The following is a 19,974-nucleotide window of genomic DNA, read 5'->3' as shown; positions in this document are numbered from 1 at the left end:
TGGCACCCCTGCATTTCTGTCAGATAATGTACCATTTCGCCCAGACATTTGTTGCAATTACAAATGTTCAGCCATTCTCATGTTTATTTCTTTTGTTTGTACTGGTATGACAAAAAAAAGTGGAGATACAAAAAGCCACATCTGACACATTCCACCTAAAACTCCAAAAATGGACTGGACAAAATTATTGGCACCCTCAATGTATTATTTGATAACACACCCCTAGGGAAAAATAACTGAAATCAATTGCTTCCTGTAACTATCAATGAGTTTCTTGCACCTCTCTACTGGAATTTTGGACCACTCTTCTTTCTTCTCTCAGATTGCAAGAGTTCCTTTTCTCAACTGCTGTTTTGAGATCTCTCCACAGGTGATCTATGGGATTGAGATCTGGATTCACTGCTGGCCAGTTCAGTACTCTCCAGCGCTTTGTCTGAAACCATTTCTGGGTGCTTTTTGCCATGTGCTTTGGATCATTGTCCTGCTGTAAGACCCATGACCTCTACATTGCACCCCAAAATTCCTTGATTTCAGATTTCATAATGCCACGCACACCGTAAGGACATCCAGAACCTGAAGCAGCAAAGCAATCCCAAAACATCAGTCAACCTCCACCATGTTTGACTGTAGGGACTGTATTCTTTTCTTTAAAGGCCTCGTTGCTTTCTCAGAAAACAGAAGAATGATGGGCTTTACCAAAAATCTGTAATTTTGTGTCGTCTGCCCACAGCACATTCTCCTAAAAGGATTTTGGCTTCCTCAGGTAGGTTTTGGCAAACTCGAACCTGGCTTTTTTATGTTTCTCAGTCAGCAGTGGGGTCCTTCTGAGTCTCCTACCATAGTATCTCTTTTAATTCAGATGGCAACATACACAGCTGACACAGTCGTACCCTGTGCCTGAAGGTCAGCTTAAATTTCTCTGGGAGTTAATCGAGTTTTGGGTGGAATATGTCAGATTTGGCTTTTTATTTCTCCACTTTTTTGTGTCATACCAATAAAAACAAAAGAAATATACATGAGAATGCCTAAACATTTGCAGTTGCAACACTTCTCTGGCCAAAGTGGTGCACTATCTGACAGAAATGCAGGGGTGCCAATATTTTTTGGCCATGACTGTATAAGATATATATATATATATATATATATATATACTGTTTCACAGTTTAAATTAACCCTTATAGTAGTGATTAACTGCTGTTTTTGTACTATAAAAGGCTAATTTTGTTTGTTAGCCCCATCATGACAAGTGATACAAAAAGCATGCTGGTGCTACTAAAAGTCTTAGTGATAGCAGGCGCAGGTAGCTTGTATCAAGGGAGGGCCTATGACAAGGGAGTCTATTATGCGTAATATTATATTACAAGCCTACCTGAAAATCTACATAACAGTGTTTTAAGTCTCTTTACATTTTTTTTCTCTGAGTCTGATGATATGTACCGGATTCAAACTCTAATAGTATAAACATCTCTTGTGTCTGTTATTCTCAAAGTGGGTTAGATATTTTGTTCTCTAATATAGCTGGTTATTAATATAGCTGGTTATTTATACTTACCACTGCATACAGACAATCAATAATAAATTGTCTTTTTTAACTTATTGGCTAAATTATACACCACATTTTTTTAGGTTTTTATCCAATTAATTGAATCAATAATTGTCCAACTAATAAATTATGAAAATAATGGTTAGTTGCAGCCCTAGCCAGAACACAAGCAGCCTTGCATCCGAGCAACCAAAGATGCTTGCGCCCAGCACAGGGAAAACCTGTCAATTAGTGGCAGTAGTAATACTAAATAAATGACTTCTGACTGCAATAGCAAGCAGAGGTCCGCACAGGTGTATAGGACAAATCTGGTTATTTAATTTACCCATTTAGAGAACTGCAAACAGATAAAATTCACTGTAAACCCTGCATCACAACAAACGTAAACATTATTTGTACTTATTCGGAGACAAGCTAAGCAGAGCAGTGGAGGATTGTCAATGAGCAGTACTACCATGCAGAAAGCATCTGTATTTAGTGGTGTCCCTAAGGGAGTGCAGACCTCACCAAGTGACACCCACCAGAGGAGTGACACCAGGGCTGGTGCTACCATAAGTGAGCGCTGCCCGCTAATGGGGCTCCAGAGGAGGTAAGGACCATGACACTTTTTATCCCTCAATCTCTCCCTCCAAACTCTCCCCCTCTTTTCCTCCCTTTCATCCTCCTGTATCCCATCTTTAGCCCCCCCTTCTGCCCCCTCAATGTTTTCTCCCCCTCTATCTTTCTCAGATCTTTTTCTCTTTTTCACCTCTCTCTCCTCTCTTTCTCCTCCCTCTGCTTTTTCCCTATTGGCTCTCCTTCTTTCCCCCCACAATCATTTATTTTCTCCCCCTTTCTCTCCCTCTCCTCTCTCTTTTCTCTCTTTCTAACCTGCCCCCCTCTCTCCCCCCTTTTTTCCTTTTCTCTCACTCTTTTTCCTCTCTCACTTTCTCTATCTTTGCCTCCCTCTCCCTGTGTCAACTCTTTTTTTCCCCATTCTCTGTCCCATATCTCTCTTCTCATTATATACAGATCAGTCTGTACTCTGATGACACCATACTGTAAAATATATTAAGACCAGTGTATATAATGTACAGTACAGTGTCATTATACAAACTGGTCTGCATATAATGTACAGTACAGTGTCAGTGTCCAAACTGGTTTATATATAATGTACAGTACAATGTCAATGTACAGACCTGTCTGTATATAATGTACAGTACCATGTCAGTGTACAGACTGACTTGTATATAATGTACAATAGAGTGTGAGTGCACAGACTTGTCTGTATATAATGTACAGTACTGTGTCATTGTACAGACTGGTCTGTATATAATGTACACTACAGAGTCAGTGCACAGACTTGCCTGTAGATAATGTACAGTACAGTGTCAGTGTACAGTCTGGTCTGTATATAATGTACAGTATGGTGTCATCAGGGTACAGACTGGTCTGTATATGATGTACAATACAGTGTCAGTGTACAGACTGGTCTGTATATAATGTACAGTACAGTGTCAGGATACAGACTGGTCTGTATATAATGTACAGTATGGTGTACATATAATGTACAATCTGTGCCCTGCCACCATAATGTATATTATATACATTATATACAGACCAGTCTATACAATGACACTATACTCTACATTATATACAGACCAGTGTATATAACATACAGTATTATTGGGGGGGGGGGGGTGACACCATGTTTTACAGGACCAGGTGACACCAGCCCTTGTGGCACCACTGTCTGTACTGAACAAATATGGCTGCTCACAAATTTATATATTATATTAAATTAGAATATGGCTCAGCAACTGGTGCCCCCAGAAAGGACATTACTGACAAGGATTTTAACAGTTGGTTGGTCTTGTGCACTATAACTCTATCTGAATGAAGTAAAATCCTGGAGTATGTTATTTATGGGCATTGTATGCCTTTTAAAGCTTCCATTTTTATTCTGGCTGCAGTGTAGAATTAATAAAAAGTATATGTGGTATGTGATGTGCAAAAGGCACTCAACAATCAAATATCAGTGTACTGTGCTCAACAGAAAACAACAATGCAGGCTAATTTGTTGCCATGTGTTACTTCATTTTGCTCATACTTGGGTTACTGTACTTTGTAATGAATAAATCATTAAATATGTTTTGTATATGTATGAATTATGCATCATAAAAAACTTTTTATTGCCTGTTAACCACTTGCCGACCGCAGGTAGCCAAATGACGGGTTCACTGCAGCCAGCCACTTCTGGGAGGGCGTCATATCGCGTCCTCCCAGAACGCTCCCTTCCGCGCGCCCCCGGTGGAGTGCACCCAGCAATCTCCGTGATCGGTGTCCTATGGACGCAGCTGATCATGTGATGTGGTAAAAGGCCAATCACAGCGGCCTTTTACCACGTGGTCAGCCATGTCCAATGACACGGTGCAGGTGCCGGTAATCGGCTGCACTTTCCTCATGCTGTCACAACGTGAGGAAAGTACTGCTGATAACCGGCAACTGTCAGAGGAGGGATCGGCACTGATCATCAGGGCACTGCCCACAATATATAAAAGTAGTGCTGCCTACAAGTGCCCAGCAGTGCCACCCACCTGTGCCCATAAGTACCACCCACCTGTGCCCACTAGTGCCCAGCAATACCACCCACCTGTGCCCAGCAGTGCCCAGCAATGCAGCCTCATCAACGTAAATCAGTAAAGGAGAAAAATTACCTGATTGCTAAATTTTATAATAGAAACAAAGAAAAAAAATGTTTTTTTTCATTTTTGCTCTTTTTTTTGTTTATAGCGCAAAAAATAAAACACCCAGCAGCGAGTACATACCACCAAAAGAAAGCTCTATTTGTGTGAAAAAAATGATAAAAATTTAATATGGGTGCAGAGTTGCATTACCGCGCATTACCACCCATATCAGTGCAGCACATCAGCGCCGTCCATCAGCGCTGCCTATCAATGCCCGTCAGTGCAGCCTCATCAACGCACAACAGTGAAAGAGAAAAATTACCTGTTTGCAAAATTTTATAATAGAAACAAAGAAAAACTTTTTTCTCAAATTTTTTGCTCTTTTTTTGTTTATAGAGAAAAAATAAAACACCCAGCGGCGAGTAAATACCACCAAAAGAAAGCTCTATTTGCATGAAAAAATGTCTTATGGCTACAGTGTTGCATGACCACACAATTGTCACTCAAAGTGCGACAGCGCTGAAAGCTGAAAATTGGCCTGGGCAGGAAGGGGGTATAAGTGCCTGGGAGGCAAGTGGTTAAGGTCTTGTTTTGATCTTGTCAACAGATAAAACTGCAGACTGATGAATTATACTTTCTTAAGTAATGTAATATATAAAAAAAACAAACTAATAAACTGTAAAGGGTTACAAGTCTGTGTGTTTTTCAAAGGAGCCAGTGCTTTTATTGAATTCACACTCCGCCTCCACAGTAAGCATCTCAGCTGGCAATAAGACAACATGAAACATTCACAGACAAATCATTACTTTGCCATATGTTGTTACAATTCCTTGTAAACTATTAATCAGACCTACAAACCAAAATATATTTCAACCCCTTCCAATCTGCTCAGTTCCCTCCCCAAATATATGTGCGTACAAATATTTCCCCAACTGCAAAATTGGGACCAAAGCAAAGTATGATCATTTCATAGAAGTGATGTATATGGTCCAGTTTTGCAAAGAGTGGGTAAGTATTAGATCCTTAGTTTTTTATTGCTGTCCGCTTCCAAAGACATCACAGAGTGATGACAAAATGCATAGTGCAGGACTTCTGGATGAAGTCATATCCGCTACCTGAAACACACAGTGGCCATTTAGGAAGCAGCGCTTCCTGGCTTCTAATAAGCAGTTATTTGATGTCTGTATGTAAGTGCAATGCTTTTTTTTCTTATCCAATAAAGTGGTTTTACATTATTTAAGGCTCTCCCCACTCTCCTTTATGTTTACACTTGGTGCACAATTCCTAAGTAATATGAAGGGGCATTCAAGAATACTTTAGCAAGCTGGACAGAGGACTAAGGGGCTGAGTTCTTAAAGCTGAACTTCACCGAAAAGGGGAAGTTCCACTGTTCCTCCTCATCCCCCCACTTCTGTCCAAATTGGCATACATTTTTAAGGGGAGGGGGGAGCGCATACCTGGTTTTGACAGGCACTCACTTCCACTCCAACTCCAACCTCCTAGGCAATCGTAGCAGCAGATCACCATCCCCTCCTCTCCCCACAGCCTCTAGGAACACATCAGGTCCCAAGAGACTGGGGGACCATTCACAAGGTGCAGCATGGCTCGCGTATGGACATTGAGCAGCCAGTTGTGAAGCTGCAAGTAGTCACAGTCAGCTACACACAGTTGAGATGCTAGCAACAGGGCCCAAAGAACAGTGAAGAAACCTGCTTGGTTTTGGCGCTTGATCCAAGGACAGATCCCTGGACAGGTGAGTGGCTGTTTTTGAAAAGTCAGCAGCTGCAGTTTTTGTAGCTGCTGACTTTTAATTTAACATAGGGGACTGAAGAACTGCTTTAAGGACCTGAAATTTACTGAGCACTTCTTTACTCAAAACTATCCAGTTAGTGTGTGTGTTTCTGGGGTGCTATGGGTCATCGCAGTGCACATTATTTGATGTTCACCATTATCACTAGCATTGATGTAATTTTGAGTGGCACAGAGCACTTTATCACAAGTTGGGCTCTATAGTATCATTTGTGGATTAATTGTATTATTAGCAGCACATTGCTTTTTGTTGGGAGAATGTTTGTAGTATATAAGGCAGTGCTGTTCCCCAATATTTACTGGGATTTGTTTATACCTAATGATAATACATGCTCTGAAACAATTAGAGTTGCCCTTTAAAGTATAACTGGGAAAAAATGAAAAATGATACAATATAAAATGCTGTCTGCCACTAGGTTTAACAAAGCAGTTTTTATTTTTCTGAGCACCCCTGTGACATTATTTTATGACTACTTAATCTTGCCAGGAGATATTTTACCACCTCCTGTAATAGGGTGACAATGATATTCTGCAGAGAAATTACACATCTATATTGTTATTCTGTGGGTAGAGGAGTCTTAGATGGACATGTAAGGACTTTAAATAAGCAATACATCTAAAGCTGGAGTCCTGGTTATAGCAACAGGTTTTTTTTTCTTTTGGAAAAAAAAATGTTGAAGCCCCATAAATAAAAGGTGAAAGTTATAGGCCTGCAACTGCCACTTTTGCAGAACAACTTGGCTGGTTACAAGAATTGGAACATAAAGGCTATACTGGCAGGTAATACAACTAAGTTACAGGACTGATAAAAGACTGATGTGTTAATGGTAATGACAGACTATTATATGTAATTTTTGATTTTTTCCGCAGTTAGATTTAAGAATGAAAAATAGGTCACTGTCTAAAGGAATATGAATAGTAATTTTAAAAACGGTTTATGTTACACTTTACATACAGTTTGAAGAAAAGCAAGCCCACATTTTACAGTATTAGTAGTAAATTTATATAACAAGAATGCTCTTTTCACTGAAAATCTAAGATTTTTAAGACAAATAAACGTAAGAATTTAAGAAGCTTAAATATTTGGGATTTGAATACTAACTGTTATCAAGTGCCCACATGTTCCCCATAACTGGCCCATTCTGTCTCCAGCGAAGTCTTGTGTCTCTTGTCAGAGCTGCATTTGGAAGAGGAATAGTAATTCTGTTCCACCTGGGGAAAAATAAATATATTATCATCAATCAATCAAGCAATAAATAAATAAATAAATACTATATATATAAAAGTGGTTCTAAACTCTAAGGCTCCATGCACACTAGCATTTTTTTAAAGCTCCTAGAAGCTGTTATCAGCATTTCTTTCTGCTCCAGAAGCTAAATAGTGCTATCATGTGTCTTCATGTCTTATCATGTGTCACACTATTTTAGGCTAGTAGCATTTTTCAAGCTTTTTAGGAGCAGAAAAAAAATAGTTTTTGTAGAGTTTTGGGGAACGTTTTTCAAGCAGAAAAATATGCTATACGCTCCTAAACCCTACTAAATGCTACTTGCAACTGTTTTCTAGCTAATTTTTTTTCCTACATGTACTGTAAAAATGCTAATAAAACAACCAGTCTAACAGGAGTAATCTCTCCACTGATGGAAAATTTAAGGAGGATTTTCACCATCTACCACCAATCTAAGGAGGCATAACACCACCCACCACCAAGGGACACTTCACTAATTACCACAAAAGTAAGGGGGCACTACACCAATGATTCAGGGCTTGAAAAGAATGTAATAGACTGAAAATGGTATTAAAACAGTACAAAGGGCACTTCCTTGTTTGGTTCCCGTGTTATGCAACATGGCTAATGAATATTTTGTAGCCCAGTTTTCTCTAGTGAAAAAATGAACACACACGTTCTTTAATTTTAGAGTGATATTTTCCCAACCCTGTAATAATTTTACAGGTGATTACTTTTCATTACAGTAAAAAATTGTAGATAAGAAAGATACGGTTCAATGAATCACTTAAGGTGCTCGCTTCGGCAGCACATATACTAAAATTGGAACAATACAGAGAAGATTAGCATGGCCCCTGCGCAAGGATGACACGCAAATTCATGAAGCGTTCCATATTTTTGCACCTGCACTGCATTCATAGCAGGCATATTTTCCTACTTACACATCTGTTCTGTAAAGAACGGTCAACCACAATGCTTTGGAACTTGGAATACCGATTTAAGAACCTTTTTTTAACTTGCACCTATTTATACAACCTGTTAATGGCTTTTCCCCTTCCCCCTTTTTTGCATAATTCTTGAATAGTACGTGTTTTATCCTGCAGGGATTGCTTGGCAAGGTTAAGATTCACTGTTAGGCATTCCCTTTTTTTGTCACAATTATAATAAATTGATTTTCACATAAATGAAAAAAAAAAAAAAAAAAAAAAATGAATCACTTAAGACAGACAAACAGATATATAAATTACAGGAATGCCATACCCACTATAGTTGTCTGATGAGTAGACAGTGCTATGGGGAAGATGGGGTCCAGCACAAAGCTCGGGCAGACATTCAGAATGCAGTAAAGACCAAGACCGACCATGATTAGTTGAAAATTCCAAGCTCACACTAGCAGTAAATAAAATGTTCCATTAATCTTTGATTAAAAATATAGAATTAATGAGGCTGATTTACTAAAGGAGTTGCGAATGTTCGCATGATAATTGTGTGAATATTCTATTCAAATATCCAGTCGTGCAGATGAAATAAGTAAACAAGGATTTTCTTTTCACAAAAAAATGAAATGAATCTTTACACAATTTGTTGTGCGAGCATTCTTAACTATTTTAGTAAATCAGAATAATTTCATAGATAATCATAAAACTGTAGTTTAACAGTATTCTGGCGCCATGAAAAACCCTTGAATAGTTTTCTTCACAGTGACACTTAGGAATATGGAACAGGTTTCAGCCCAGTCAGCAAATGATGTCCTGTTTATTCTCTTGGATAAAAAGGTGAAGCAGTCATGTGATTATGGAAAGTAATCAAATGAACACATTTTCTTGCCTTTGCAGCTATGGTTGTTTCCTATCTAAATGTATAATTGCCATAGCAAACACATTACAATTATACTCGTAAAACATGAAAATATTTCACAGCAGCAGCTATGAATGAATACTTTGCATTTCATTGAAGAGTCCCTTATCATTCCTTCAGTATATAGAGACACTGTGTAACATGTGCCCTTTTATGCCTTGTATTCCTGACAGGAAAGCCCTTCTGCCCACCATGGGAGTTCCTGTGATGTGTAAAGGGCATCAGGCAAAAGATGTCAGCAGGATTAATTAGCAGGACACTTTTACATTCCTTCTATAAATAGCAGAAATGTCAGCTGATCTGCAGCAATTGTCCATTGATAGTGTTGGTTCATATAGTATAATGCATTAGAGAATTTGCTTTCATTCTGGCATCATATCCTTCTTTACCTGTTTCCTGGCTGATGGGATCCACATCCCAGATTAATAGAGAACTGTATCATGTGGGATTCAGTGGATGGTAGAACTGCCAGCACATGGAAAAAATCTACAGCCCACACATTTAATTTGTATCCTCGGTGACTGTTTTGTCTGAGACAAAACTTAGTAGCTGGAGTCTGTAGATCTGGGCTTATGACAGTGGAAACCAAGGATGGAACCTACATATAAAAAAAACAGTAACTTAAAAAGCATCCCAGCAATACATCTAGTATTTGCAGCAAGAAAAATCAGAACATTCCCAAAAATTATCATGTAGTCATACTGTTGAAAAAAGGACTAATGTCCATCAAGACATCTACACACACAGTTGAAGCAAAAGCAGTGTGCTAAGATTTAATTGCAGTATTTAACTAAATATAAGGCTATTAAAAGGAACACCATTTTAAAATTATGGTATCTATTTTTAACTTGTTATTTCAAATGTCTAGGCAACAACCTAGAAAAAAATGCAATAAACTGTGAAGCTAAGCCAAAATGAACTATTTTGAGAAATGTACAGTTCAATAATTATCTATAATTGCCTACAAAATCATTGCTGAAACTGGAAACATTTGATTTAATTAGTTAAAACACCAACTGTGAGCTGGCAAATTGAATAGACAGAAACAAAATTTTTCATTAGTTAGGAGGAAAAGTTGCAAATTTTATAAAAAAATAGACATCATAGAAAGGGAAAACCCAACTTGTACTCAGGTATCATCTAACAAGCACACAAGCTTGTGCACACAAACAAGCTTACTTATTGTTCTGTACCAGCCCAAAATGTATGGTCCTAATAACCTCTACACTGTTATTTTGTGACATTATATGCTCTGTACCTATGCAGTTCTCTATCATCGATGTACCTTCTTGTTATATTTTCTTCAAACGTGCTATTTACGTGATATTTATGGGAAAACCAATAAAAATTAATTTAAAAAAAAAAACAAGCTTACTTATCAGAAAATGCTCATCTAGGTACCTTGTTTGTTTGCATCCACGTGAATGTGCCTATTACAATGTGACGGTATGAGAAAAAATACAGTTCTAAACAAAGAACTTGCATCTGGTAAAGTTTATGTCACTGCTCTCCTCACTGCCTAACTGAATAAGCTAGAAACCATGCTCCAATAAAACCACATTAGCTGCTATTTTTAACTTCAATTTTGGAGCAAGTGTTAATCATAGTTAGCATACATGTAATGTTTATATAAAACGGTTATAGAGTGCACATGCAGCACTAAAGCACCATGTCATAAAGTTTCCCATACTTAATATTAGATCTCACTGGACTCAGGCTGGAAGACAATCTTACGGCCATATTGGTGCACCTCAGCCCACTCCCTAAGCAACGATATAAAAGTTTATTACTCATCTACCTGGCAAAAACAGCAAGAGCCTGTATCTCAGTCAACAGAAACCTTGCCATTGTGGGTCAATGCATTTTTCAGTTGATGAGATCTTCAGGATTATTGGATAGATGAATGGAAGGAGGACAAATTTCTATTTTTATTTTTATTGACACTAATTCAGGTTCTCCTTAGAATATAAAGATGCTATAATTAGTCACATCTGCGAAATTTGAACATATAGTATACCTTGACTCAACTTTTTAAGGCTCCTACTCTTCTCTCTTCCTCTGCTTCTTCTTTCATGCTCTATCTGCCTGCACCCTCCTCTACCTCTCCTCCTTTGGCAACCCCCCTTTTTTAACTGCCCCCACTCTTTCTTTCCCTTCTTTTTGTATTTTATATAATACAATTAAGCAATAGGGGACTCTTTTGAGTCCTGATACACACTAAGTGGTAAATCCTGAGATACCCTTATATCCCCACATGTGGTCTGTACTATCACTTTATAACTACTACTTGATTGTTGAAATCCTGGCCCATTGTTCAGGGCCTCTGTTTGTCTATGCCATATTTTTCCTATAGTTTGCTTCTGTATTAGAAGAACATTCTTGGTATGAAATAAGTTTTCAGGCTTGAGTTCTCACTGGGAGTGCATCTTAAAGTGGAGGAAATTTTACATCCCCAAATGATAAATATCATATGGGCTCATATGGAAACAATGAACTATGTATAAGAATAAAGTGACATTTTATTAGCTGCCATTGCTCTGAAAATAAGGAAATAAACACGTTTTGACCTTAATGGTAGCAAATATTCATATCTGAGGTAAGAGCTTCCTGCAGAAATTATATGTACCCCTCCCTAGTTTGAACTTCATTAGAGTATCTGTGTGGATCAAGTCAAATGGTGAGTGTTTAATTTTGCTTGGGCTTAGCGCTGATGTGTCCATCCCTCTGATATGTTGCTTTCTTCCAGGTTGAGTGTCCCCTTAGCACTCCCTGTTGACTGTACAGCACTGGGCAGGCTGAGTGTAAGTTGAGTACTGGTTGGGCTCTGATGTCTCTGGTCATTGATTTGCATACACAGGCTAACATGTCAGATTGACTCCTCATATTCATGCATTCTTTTATTGGCTTTCTTATTTTATATTATCACTGTTACCTCTCCCTTCAGATCACCCATACGCTATGTAAGACTTGAGTTATATAATAAACTCTTATTGACCCTACATAATATTATTATTATACAGTGTTTATATAGCGCCAAAAAGTTTGCTCAGCGCAGTACAATATAGTGGGGGACAGTACATGAGACAATACAGTAAGAAAACAATATACAAGAGGTTCGAGGGCCCTGCTCTTTCGAGCTTACAATTTAGGAGGGAGGGGATAGTGGTACAGGAGAAAGTGGCTGTGGGGGATGGAGTGGTAGGAGGAGTGGAGGAGATTGGCTGTTAGGTGAGGGAGGGGTAGGCTTCACTGAAGAGATGGGTTTTCAGGGTGCGCCTAAAAGTGAGGAGGGTAGGTGTCAGTCTGATGGATTGGGGTAGTGAGTTCCAGAGGATGGGGGAAGTCCTGGAGAAGTCCTGCAGTTGGGCGTGGGAGCAGGAGACCAGGGAGCTAGAAAGTAGGAGGTCTTGTGAGGAGCGAAGAGTATGGGTTGGGTGGTATTTGGGTATCAGGTCGGTGAGGTAGTTTGGGGCAGTGTTATGAATGGCTTTGTATGCCAATGTTAGTAGTTTGAATTCAATGCATTGGGCAATCGGAAGCCAATGGAGGGAATGACAGAGGGGGGTGGCAGATGCGGAGCGGTTGGTAAGGTGGATGAGTCTGGCCGCTGAGTTCAGGATAGACTGCAGCGGGGATAGTCTATGATGAGGTAGGCCGGTGAGGAGGGAGTTGCAGTAGTCAAGTTGTGAGATAATAAGGGAGTGAATGAGTTGTTTAGTAGTGTCTGGGATTAGGAACGTATGTATTTTGGAGATGTGGCGGAGGTGGAGCCTGCATGAGTTTGCCAGCAATTGGACATGGGGTTGGAAAGACAGATTTGAGTCTAGAGTAACACCTAGGACGTTGGCTTGCGGGGTGGGACTGATGGTGGCGTTGTTGGTCGTGATGGAGAGAGTGGGGGGTGGGGGACGCGGGCTGGACTAACCAAGAACATATGCTCTATGTTCTTGGTTATGTTGTAGCACTGTTGCTTCCATTGGTAAAGTTGGCTACACATTGCGTTATTCAATCTGTAAAATCGGCAAAATGTGCCAGCCCTTGCATTACAGAAGAGTACACATAAAAAATCCATTTAGATTATATCCACTCTTATCCCATCTCATACAAAACCTGTATTTGTATGCCATACTATCTGATATGCACATCAGGGGGAGGGGTGCAGTTTGGCATCTTTGCCCTGGGCACTGAATGACATTGTTCTGGCACTGCTGGGTCAGCATTACAGGTGTGCAGGCTTAGATGTGTGTCTTTATTACACAGTATAATTAACTTAAGGTATGCCATCTTTGTGCTCTCAAACGTACCTTGTAAGAGGAAAATGCCAGTGTATCCATAACAATATGCTCCTTCCTGCCATCCACTTGAGCATAGAGGAGAACATCGTGCTCATGTGACTCTCCCGGACTGCAGAGTCCACCTAAACGTGAGCATGTTTAATAGAATTGTACAATAACCAAACAGAACAAAAGACAATGTAACAAAAAAAATTTACTTTCTTCCCAAGATCTACTCTTTAAACTTGTCAAATGACTTGTTGCTCAAGGCCTTTGAAGTATATAATGACCTGTTTTATTCATGTTAAATTGGGGTTATAAATGGATTAAGGACAAGCTGGGGACATTCCAGGTGCCTCATGGATGTATTACACATACACATTATATCTTAATAAAAATATTTGATTTTATTGGAATACATGTTAACACGCCATGCTTAAAACACACAAGACAAGTGTGCTTTTCCAGTGAAGCATATTAAAGCTCTATTGTATTCAAGAAGAGTCTTAATACCAAATTTTCCATAAAACACCCTTTTCACATATTAACTTGATTACCCCACCAATCAGGGCATTAAGTATATCTATAAGATTTTTCCGAGCTGACTGTAGTGATAGGGCCCAGGCAGGTTCAATACATTTCTCGGGTCAGTTGACCTGCTTCTTCAGGAACAGTGAAAAAGGCAAGCTGAACAATCAACAGAATGTTCAAGGCATTTCATTACCCTAGATTACCCAGGAAAACGCACAATAGGAGACAAAAGTAGCAGAGTCCTAACCACCATACCATAAAACAAAGGGTTCTGTATTCACTGTTGGTAATGTGTGCAACTGAGTTCACAGGATTGCACCAAAATACTGCAGCCAATCAATTGGTAACTGTGTATAAACTGCTATTAAGGTACTCAAACCATACTGCTTGCCTATGCCTGCAGAGCTGCATAAAGTATTGCGGCTAACCAATGGTGACTCTTCACTTGCATATATCCTTGACTCCTCAGGCTGAGGAATCCTCCTGCTTCAAGGGGAGGCCACAAGAACTATTCAGAACTGAAAAAAGTGTATTTAAACCCTAACAATACATTTTTTTATTAGTTCCCTTTTGGTCTGTTTTAATATACCATTGCAAGTGTTTTATTATACATTTCACAAGTGCAAAAAAAAAAAAAAGGAGCTGTTTATCCATCCAGAAAGCATGTGAGCTGATAGCTTCCTGTGCTTTCTGTCTCTGGATTGTTACCAGTTAGTATTGTTCCCTGAAATATCCATGGACTACAAAAACCCTCTACTAGTTATGGAGAAGAAAGGGAGGTATTGTGTAGTCCAAATAAAATCCCTATCTCAGGATGACAACGCTGCTGAGAACGGATGTCACCCTAGAACAGGAAGTGTGTTAATAGCAGGATAATGGTTAAAATAAAGGAAAAAACACTAATGCGATACTATAATTTTTTGCTCTTAGGTTTAGATACACTCTAAGATACAGTATATGTAATAAAGAGATCTTACGTCCAAGTTGCTGCCCAGTAATCCAAATATACTGTCACTATAAGTCCTACATGACTGATAACATGCAGTTGGCTAAAAATTGTATCAAATATAATAATTTCTGTACCCATACAAATACATACTGTACTGTTATTAGTAGTTTTTTCTACTTTTATAACTAATTCCATGGGACCTTTACATTGTACTCGAAACTTCATAGATGACATTAAAGGAAACCTGTAAACAGGTTAGTGGGTTGCCACTGCTGTCCTCACATTCCCAAAATGCTAAATCTGTGGCTGCCATACTCATACTTTAACCTAACAGTTTTGTCACAGGACAAAAAACATATAGGCAAAGAACTGTCACTTTTATATGCTGCATGCTTACTCATGACTAATAAGGTAATGAATTTTGGTTGTGTGCATAATTTGTTCTTTATTTATGTTTTTTTTGCCATCATATTTTAAAATCTGTTTTAGAGAGAGCATGTGGAGCTTTAGACTACGTTTTATGTTTTTCAAACTCAGAGATTGCTTCTTTGATTTTAAAGTCCATAACTTACCTTTACAGAACTTAACAGCTCAAGCTGTTTTTTTTACACACCAGTGAATTAATCAAAGCAATAACTTAGGTTTCAACCAGACAGACCACAGCCTCAATGTCGACTATCTCTGCTGTGGTCTCTATAGGTAACCATTAAGCTGGCCACACATGGTTCAGTTTTTTTTTCGCTCTGTCAGATAGGTAAAGGCAGAAAACTGAACTGATTCCCCAATCCATAAATTTGGATGGTGGATGGGGGAATACTCCCCCCTGCTACACTAATGTATTCTGCCAGCAGGGAGACTCCCCCGCTGTCAGAATACACAGATCATCAATACAGCATATACCCATCCGACCTCCTCTGAACACTGCTTCTGACTCCTCTACCAACCTCGCTCCTCCTCCATATCTTCACTGTTCCTCCACACTTCTGCCCCGACTCCTCTGCATGCCTTCATGGCTCTCTTCCTACACTTCTCTCTCTCCTCTGCATATTGCTCTATTGCACCTCCCCACATTCAGCCCTGGTACCAACTACTCTGCATACCACTCTTGCCACCCAGTCACATTGAACAAGGTCAGAGCTTTTCACCCATCTCGCCCAGCAGTCACAGTGCCTACTTATCACTCACCTCATTCTTCCGTTACAGTGCTCTCCCTTCCAATGGTCAGTCACAGCATCCCCCCTTCATCCCACCTAATCCCTCACTCACAGTGCTCTCCTCCCACACTAGGTCAAAGTGCCCCTCTCCCACCATACCCCTTGGTCCTTCTACCCTTTTCGTCACTCAGTGTCGTTCTTCCACCAACCTCACTCCAATGATAGTGCCTATTTCTCCTTGCCCCTGCATCCCCTTCCCCTTCACTTCCAACTTTAAGCACTTTGTGGTCACTGCACTTCCCTCCCTTCCACCTCCACCAATGACTCTGTTGTAACAATTAGCTCTGCACCACAAATATATCCGTTTTGGAGCAGGCGCACTCTTGCTAGTGGAAAGTATAAAAATAACAGTTTAAAAATCTCTTAACGAAAAAAAAAATATATAGTTGCCATTTAAAAGCAAAATTTCCTTTGACAATAATAAAAAAAACAAGAATAACAAATCTTAAACTTATAAACTTTAACCATTCCAGAAATGTCTGACTGCATACAGAACTACAGAACAGTGCTGAACCAACAGTTTCCATTAGATTTGGAAACACACCTTTTCCTGTTGTTCTTCTAGGTGATTAGATCTAGTAGACATGGACTTTCTGTGATCTACACGGGACTGAAAATGTAGCAACAACATGCTCCTCTGTACAGTATACTTCCCACAGACTATATAGTAAATATCTACAGATTGTTTTTGAACACTGAACCAAAATTAGCTAGGCCAAACCTAGAAAATCATATGTAATGTTTAGGTATAACTGAGGGCTTGAGTTATTAGTATTATAAAGAGTGGAGAAGTATTAGAACACCTGGCATGAAGATTCAGTATATGGCTGCCTGATCAAAGTTTTGATGCCTGATATAATCTGTTACAGTGCATACATGATCAAATACATGGTACACAAATGTCACAACATTGGGCAGCCTAAACTTACCAAATGATTTATGAATATGTTATTTTCAGTGAAAGACACCTAACAAAAATAGTGACTCTGAAATACAGGCAACTGAGAGTACAAATCTCAACTGTTCCTGTAAAGTTGACCTTGACCCCACCCGCCCAGCCTCCCAAGCCTCACATTAAAGCAGAACTCTAATCAAAAAAAAAAAAAGCCCATTAAAACATAAATATAAAAAGCACAATTTTACAATACTTACATTTAATATGGAGCTCTCTTATGCAGTAATTCTTTAGCACTACTGGATTCCCTCAGTCTTTGGGGTGAATGACGGCCAACATCAATTCAATCCAATTTCCTCCAAGTCATCTATCATAGACCCACCCCACCCTATGACAGGAAAGCGAAGAAGAAGCAGCACGGTAGTGAGCTTACCTTAACTGTATTCTCCTCCTATCAGTGTGATTCTTGTAAACACATGAATTGATTGGCTCTTTGTGCTTATTCTTCTCTCTGAGCTTTGCTAAACAGGGACTGCAATACCATGTCAAATTTGGGTATTTACACTGTTTGCATTTTAGAAAAAACTATCTATGGTATCTCCTAGATTGTAAGCTCTAATGAGCAGGGCCCTCTGTTTCCTCTTGTACCAAATTGTATTGTAACTGTAATGTCTACCTTCATTTTGTAAAGCGCTGCACAAACTGTTGGCGCTATATAAATCCTGTATAATAATAATAATAATAATGAACACAGTGCTGCATTAATTTGTGTTGTTTACATTTGCCCTGAGTTCAGCTTTAAAAGACCAATAGGAAGGCTCTGGAGGCTGTATTGGGTTGGGACCAGGCTCAAGAAAAGGGACAGTTGAGATCTACCTATAAATTCCGCAGTATAAATCTTTTAAAAAATCTCACTGATTGACTGATTGTTTTGATATGGCATTTTTACTGAAGGTAACCACTGCATCACATGTCCAGCTTAAGTTGCCCAGGAATGTGACAGTTTTATATTAACAAATAACATGTTGGATAAAAATGTATTGGTAATGTTTTAACCTCTAATAAAAGTATACGCTTATTTGTTAAATAAGGATCAGAATTTAAAAAATTAAACACATTTGATGCAAATTGTTTATACAGCTTTAGATCTCATTAATCAAATAATGCCTGTTCTGTAAAATGACAGTTGGAGAAATATTTTTGATTGGTTTATCTAGAGGAAAGATTGATAGCTTACAAAAGTAGGGTTGATTTATGCAGGCTACACATGGGTCAAATTCCAAACAAATTTTCTTTAGAGAATTGGAAATTTTGTGCGTTTTTTGATCCGATGGTGCCAGCATTCATTTCATGTTCACCTCATGCTGTTACAGAAAATAATTTTTGTGACCAAGAATTTTCTTTTCTTTTCAGATCACAGCTCATGCTCATTTCTTTTTCGTTTATATTTCCTGCACGATTCTCCTATCATCGATTCGAAATTTGTTCGTTTTCAAAAAATTTCCAACATGCCTGATCACTCAAATTCGATGGTTACACGAAAATCGTCCGTTTCTATGACCCATTGATGGTGTGAAATTTGAACAAAACTTCTTAGAAAAGATTTTTGAAAGAATATTCTCTCGGAATTCGACCCATGTATTGCCGGCTTTAGGCCCTGATCATACTCGTGCGATTTTCTCCTGTGTCTGCATTGCATAATAGAAATTATATTACTCACATCAATGCAACATTTCCATTCAAACCAATGGACAACAGTGTCTATTCACATCAATGCAACATGGTGCAGTGAGATTTTTGAAAAGGTCCTTTCATGCATTAAAGCCAGTTCGTAGCCCCATAGACTTTAATGGGAACACATGAAACATGCATTTCTGGTGCATTTTTGTCAGGGTTCTGTGTTCTACAACCAGTCCCAATATGAAAAAAAAGCAGGAAGCATGAAAATGCATCAAAAACATGCGTAAAAATGGACTACAAAAACACTGTAAAATACACAATTATGCAGCAGTGCTTATGTGAACCTAGGCTTACTAAGAGTAGATGTTACTTTAACAAAATCAAGCTATATTCACTTATAATTATATATTCAAGCCCTGTTTTTGGAATTCCCTGCACATGAGTGAGTAATTAAGTGCACATTGCTTCACTTTTCTAATTTAAAGCAGAATTTTACTCATAACAATTGATAAAGGAAGTGTTCTTTAGCAAGGAACATACATTCCACATTAATAATTATGCTACCAAAATCAGTGTGTGCTGTAAATTTCCTCAAGCATTGTTCCTGTTTCTTCTTGCTGGAGACTGCCATTTTGTTGAAGCCCAGACACCTGAGCATCAGTTAAAGCAGAACAAAACCATCCTATCCTCTTCAGCCAAGGAAGCTGCTTCTGTTTGATCTGCAACTGCCATGTTGCTGCACATGTGATCAGTTATAACACCATTCATTTGATAGTTTGACAGTTTCTTTGAGAACACAAGGAAATGTAACAGTATTCCTGGCATGCTGGGAATGTACCTATTTTTTGAAACTGTTAAATTGCTGTGTTTAGTTCTGCTTTAATCTTTAGACTGGCTGCAAATCGGCCTCCACAAATGCGGTACAATGCATAAAAAGTTGGAGAGCAACTGAGCATGTGCAGAGTGTGGTGAGACAGTGTATTACTTGGGTTTAAACAGTATTGGCATTGGTATCTAGCAGAACTTAATTTTCCGACTAAAGTTTCACTTTAACATTTTCTAAATCTCTAATAACCACATTGAATTATGGCTCAAACTCTATGGGACGTTTCTTGCTGCAACAATGTTTTCTGTTGTTCAAATAAATAATGTCAGCAGTACTTTAACCCATATTGATGCAAACATTCATTAAACACATATCATTCACCAAACAACATCTTAAGTAAAATTACACCAGCTGAGATAGCATTTTATGTGGCTACAAACTCTTACCTAGCAGTTGTATTTTATGGTATTTGCATTACTGGGTGACCTAATATTGGATGCTATTT

At 38.7% G+C, this 19,974-nt stretch overlaps 1 protein-coding gene and 1 non-coding gene across 4 annotated transcripts in view; one reads left to right on the top strand and one right to left on the bottom strand.

The window, feature by feature from the left end:
* Window positions 1–19,974, bottom strand: part of RELN (reelin) — a 547,755-nt gene that overhangs the window by 233,864 nt on the left and 293,917 nt on the right. For all 3 annotated transcript variants that reach the window (XM_089685528.1, XM_089685532.1, XM_089685541.1), the window contains exons 13-16: window positions 13,405–13,517; window positions 9,490–9,698; window positions 8,504–8,632; window positions 7,121–7,230 (exon numbers count right to left, since the gene is read on the bottom strand). In XM_089685528.1, coding sequence (XP_089541654.1) covers window positions 7,121–7,230; window positions 8,504–8,632; window positions 9,490–9,698; window positions 13,405–13,517 — 561 coding nt within the window. The remainder of the gene's footprint in view (window positions 1–7,120; window positions 7,231–8,503; window positions 8,633–9,489; window positions 9,699–13,404; window positions 13,518–19,974) is intronic.
* LOC149472937 (U6 spliceosomal RNA) lies at window positions 8,036–8,142 on the top strand. Its single transcript, XR_016314151.1, has one exon. It is a non-coding gene; the product is annotated as a U6 spliceosomal RNA (small nuclear RNA).

Source organism: Staurois parvus, unplaced genomic scaffold, assembly GCF_062004578.1.
Source record: "Staurois parvus isolate SC_StPar_1 unplaced genomic scaffold, SC_StPar_1.0 ptg000019l, whole genome shotgun sequence".
Classification (NCBI taxonomy): domain Eukaryota; kingdom Metazoa; phylum Chordata; class Amphibia; order Anura; family Ranidae; genus Staurois; species Staurois parvus.
This window is presented reverse-complemented; position numbering and strand designations above follow the sequence as displayed.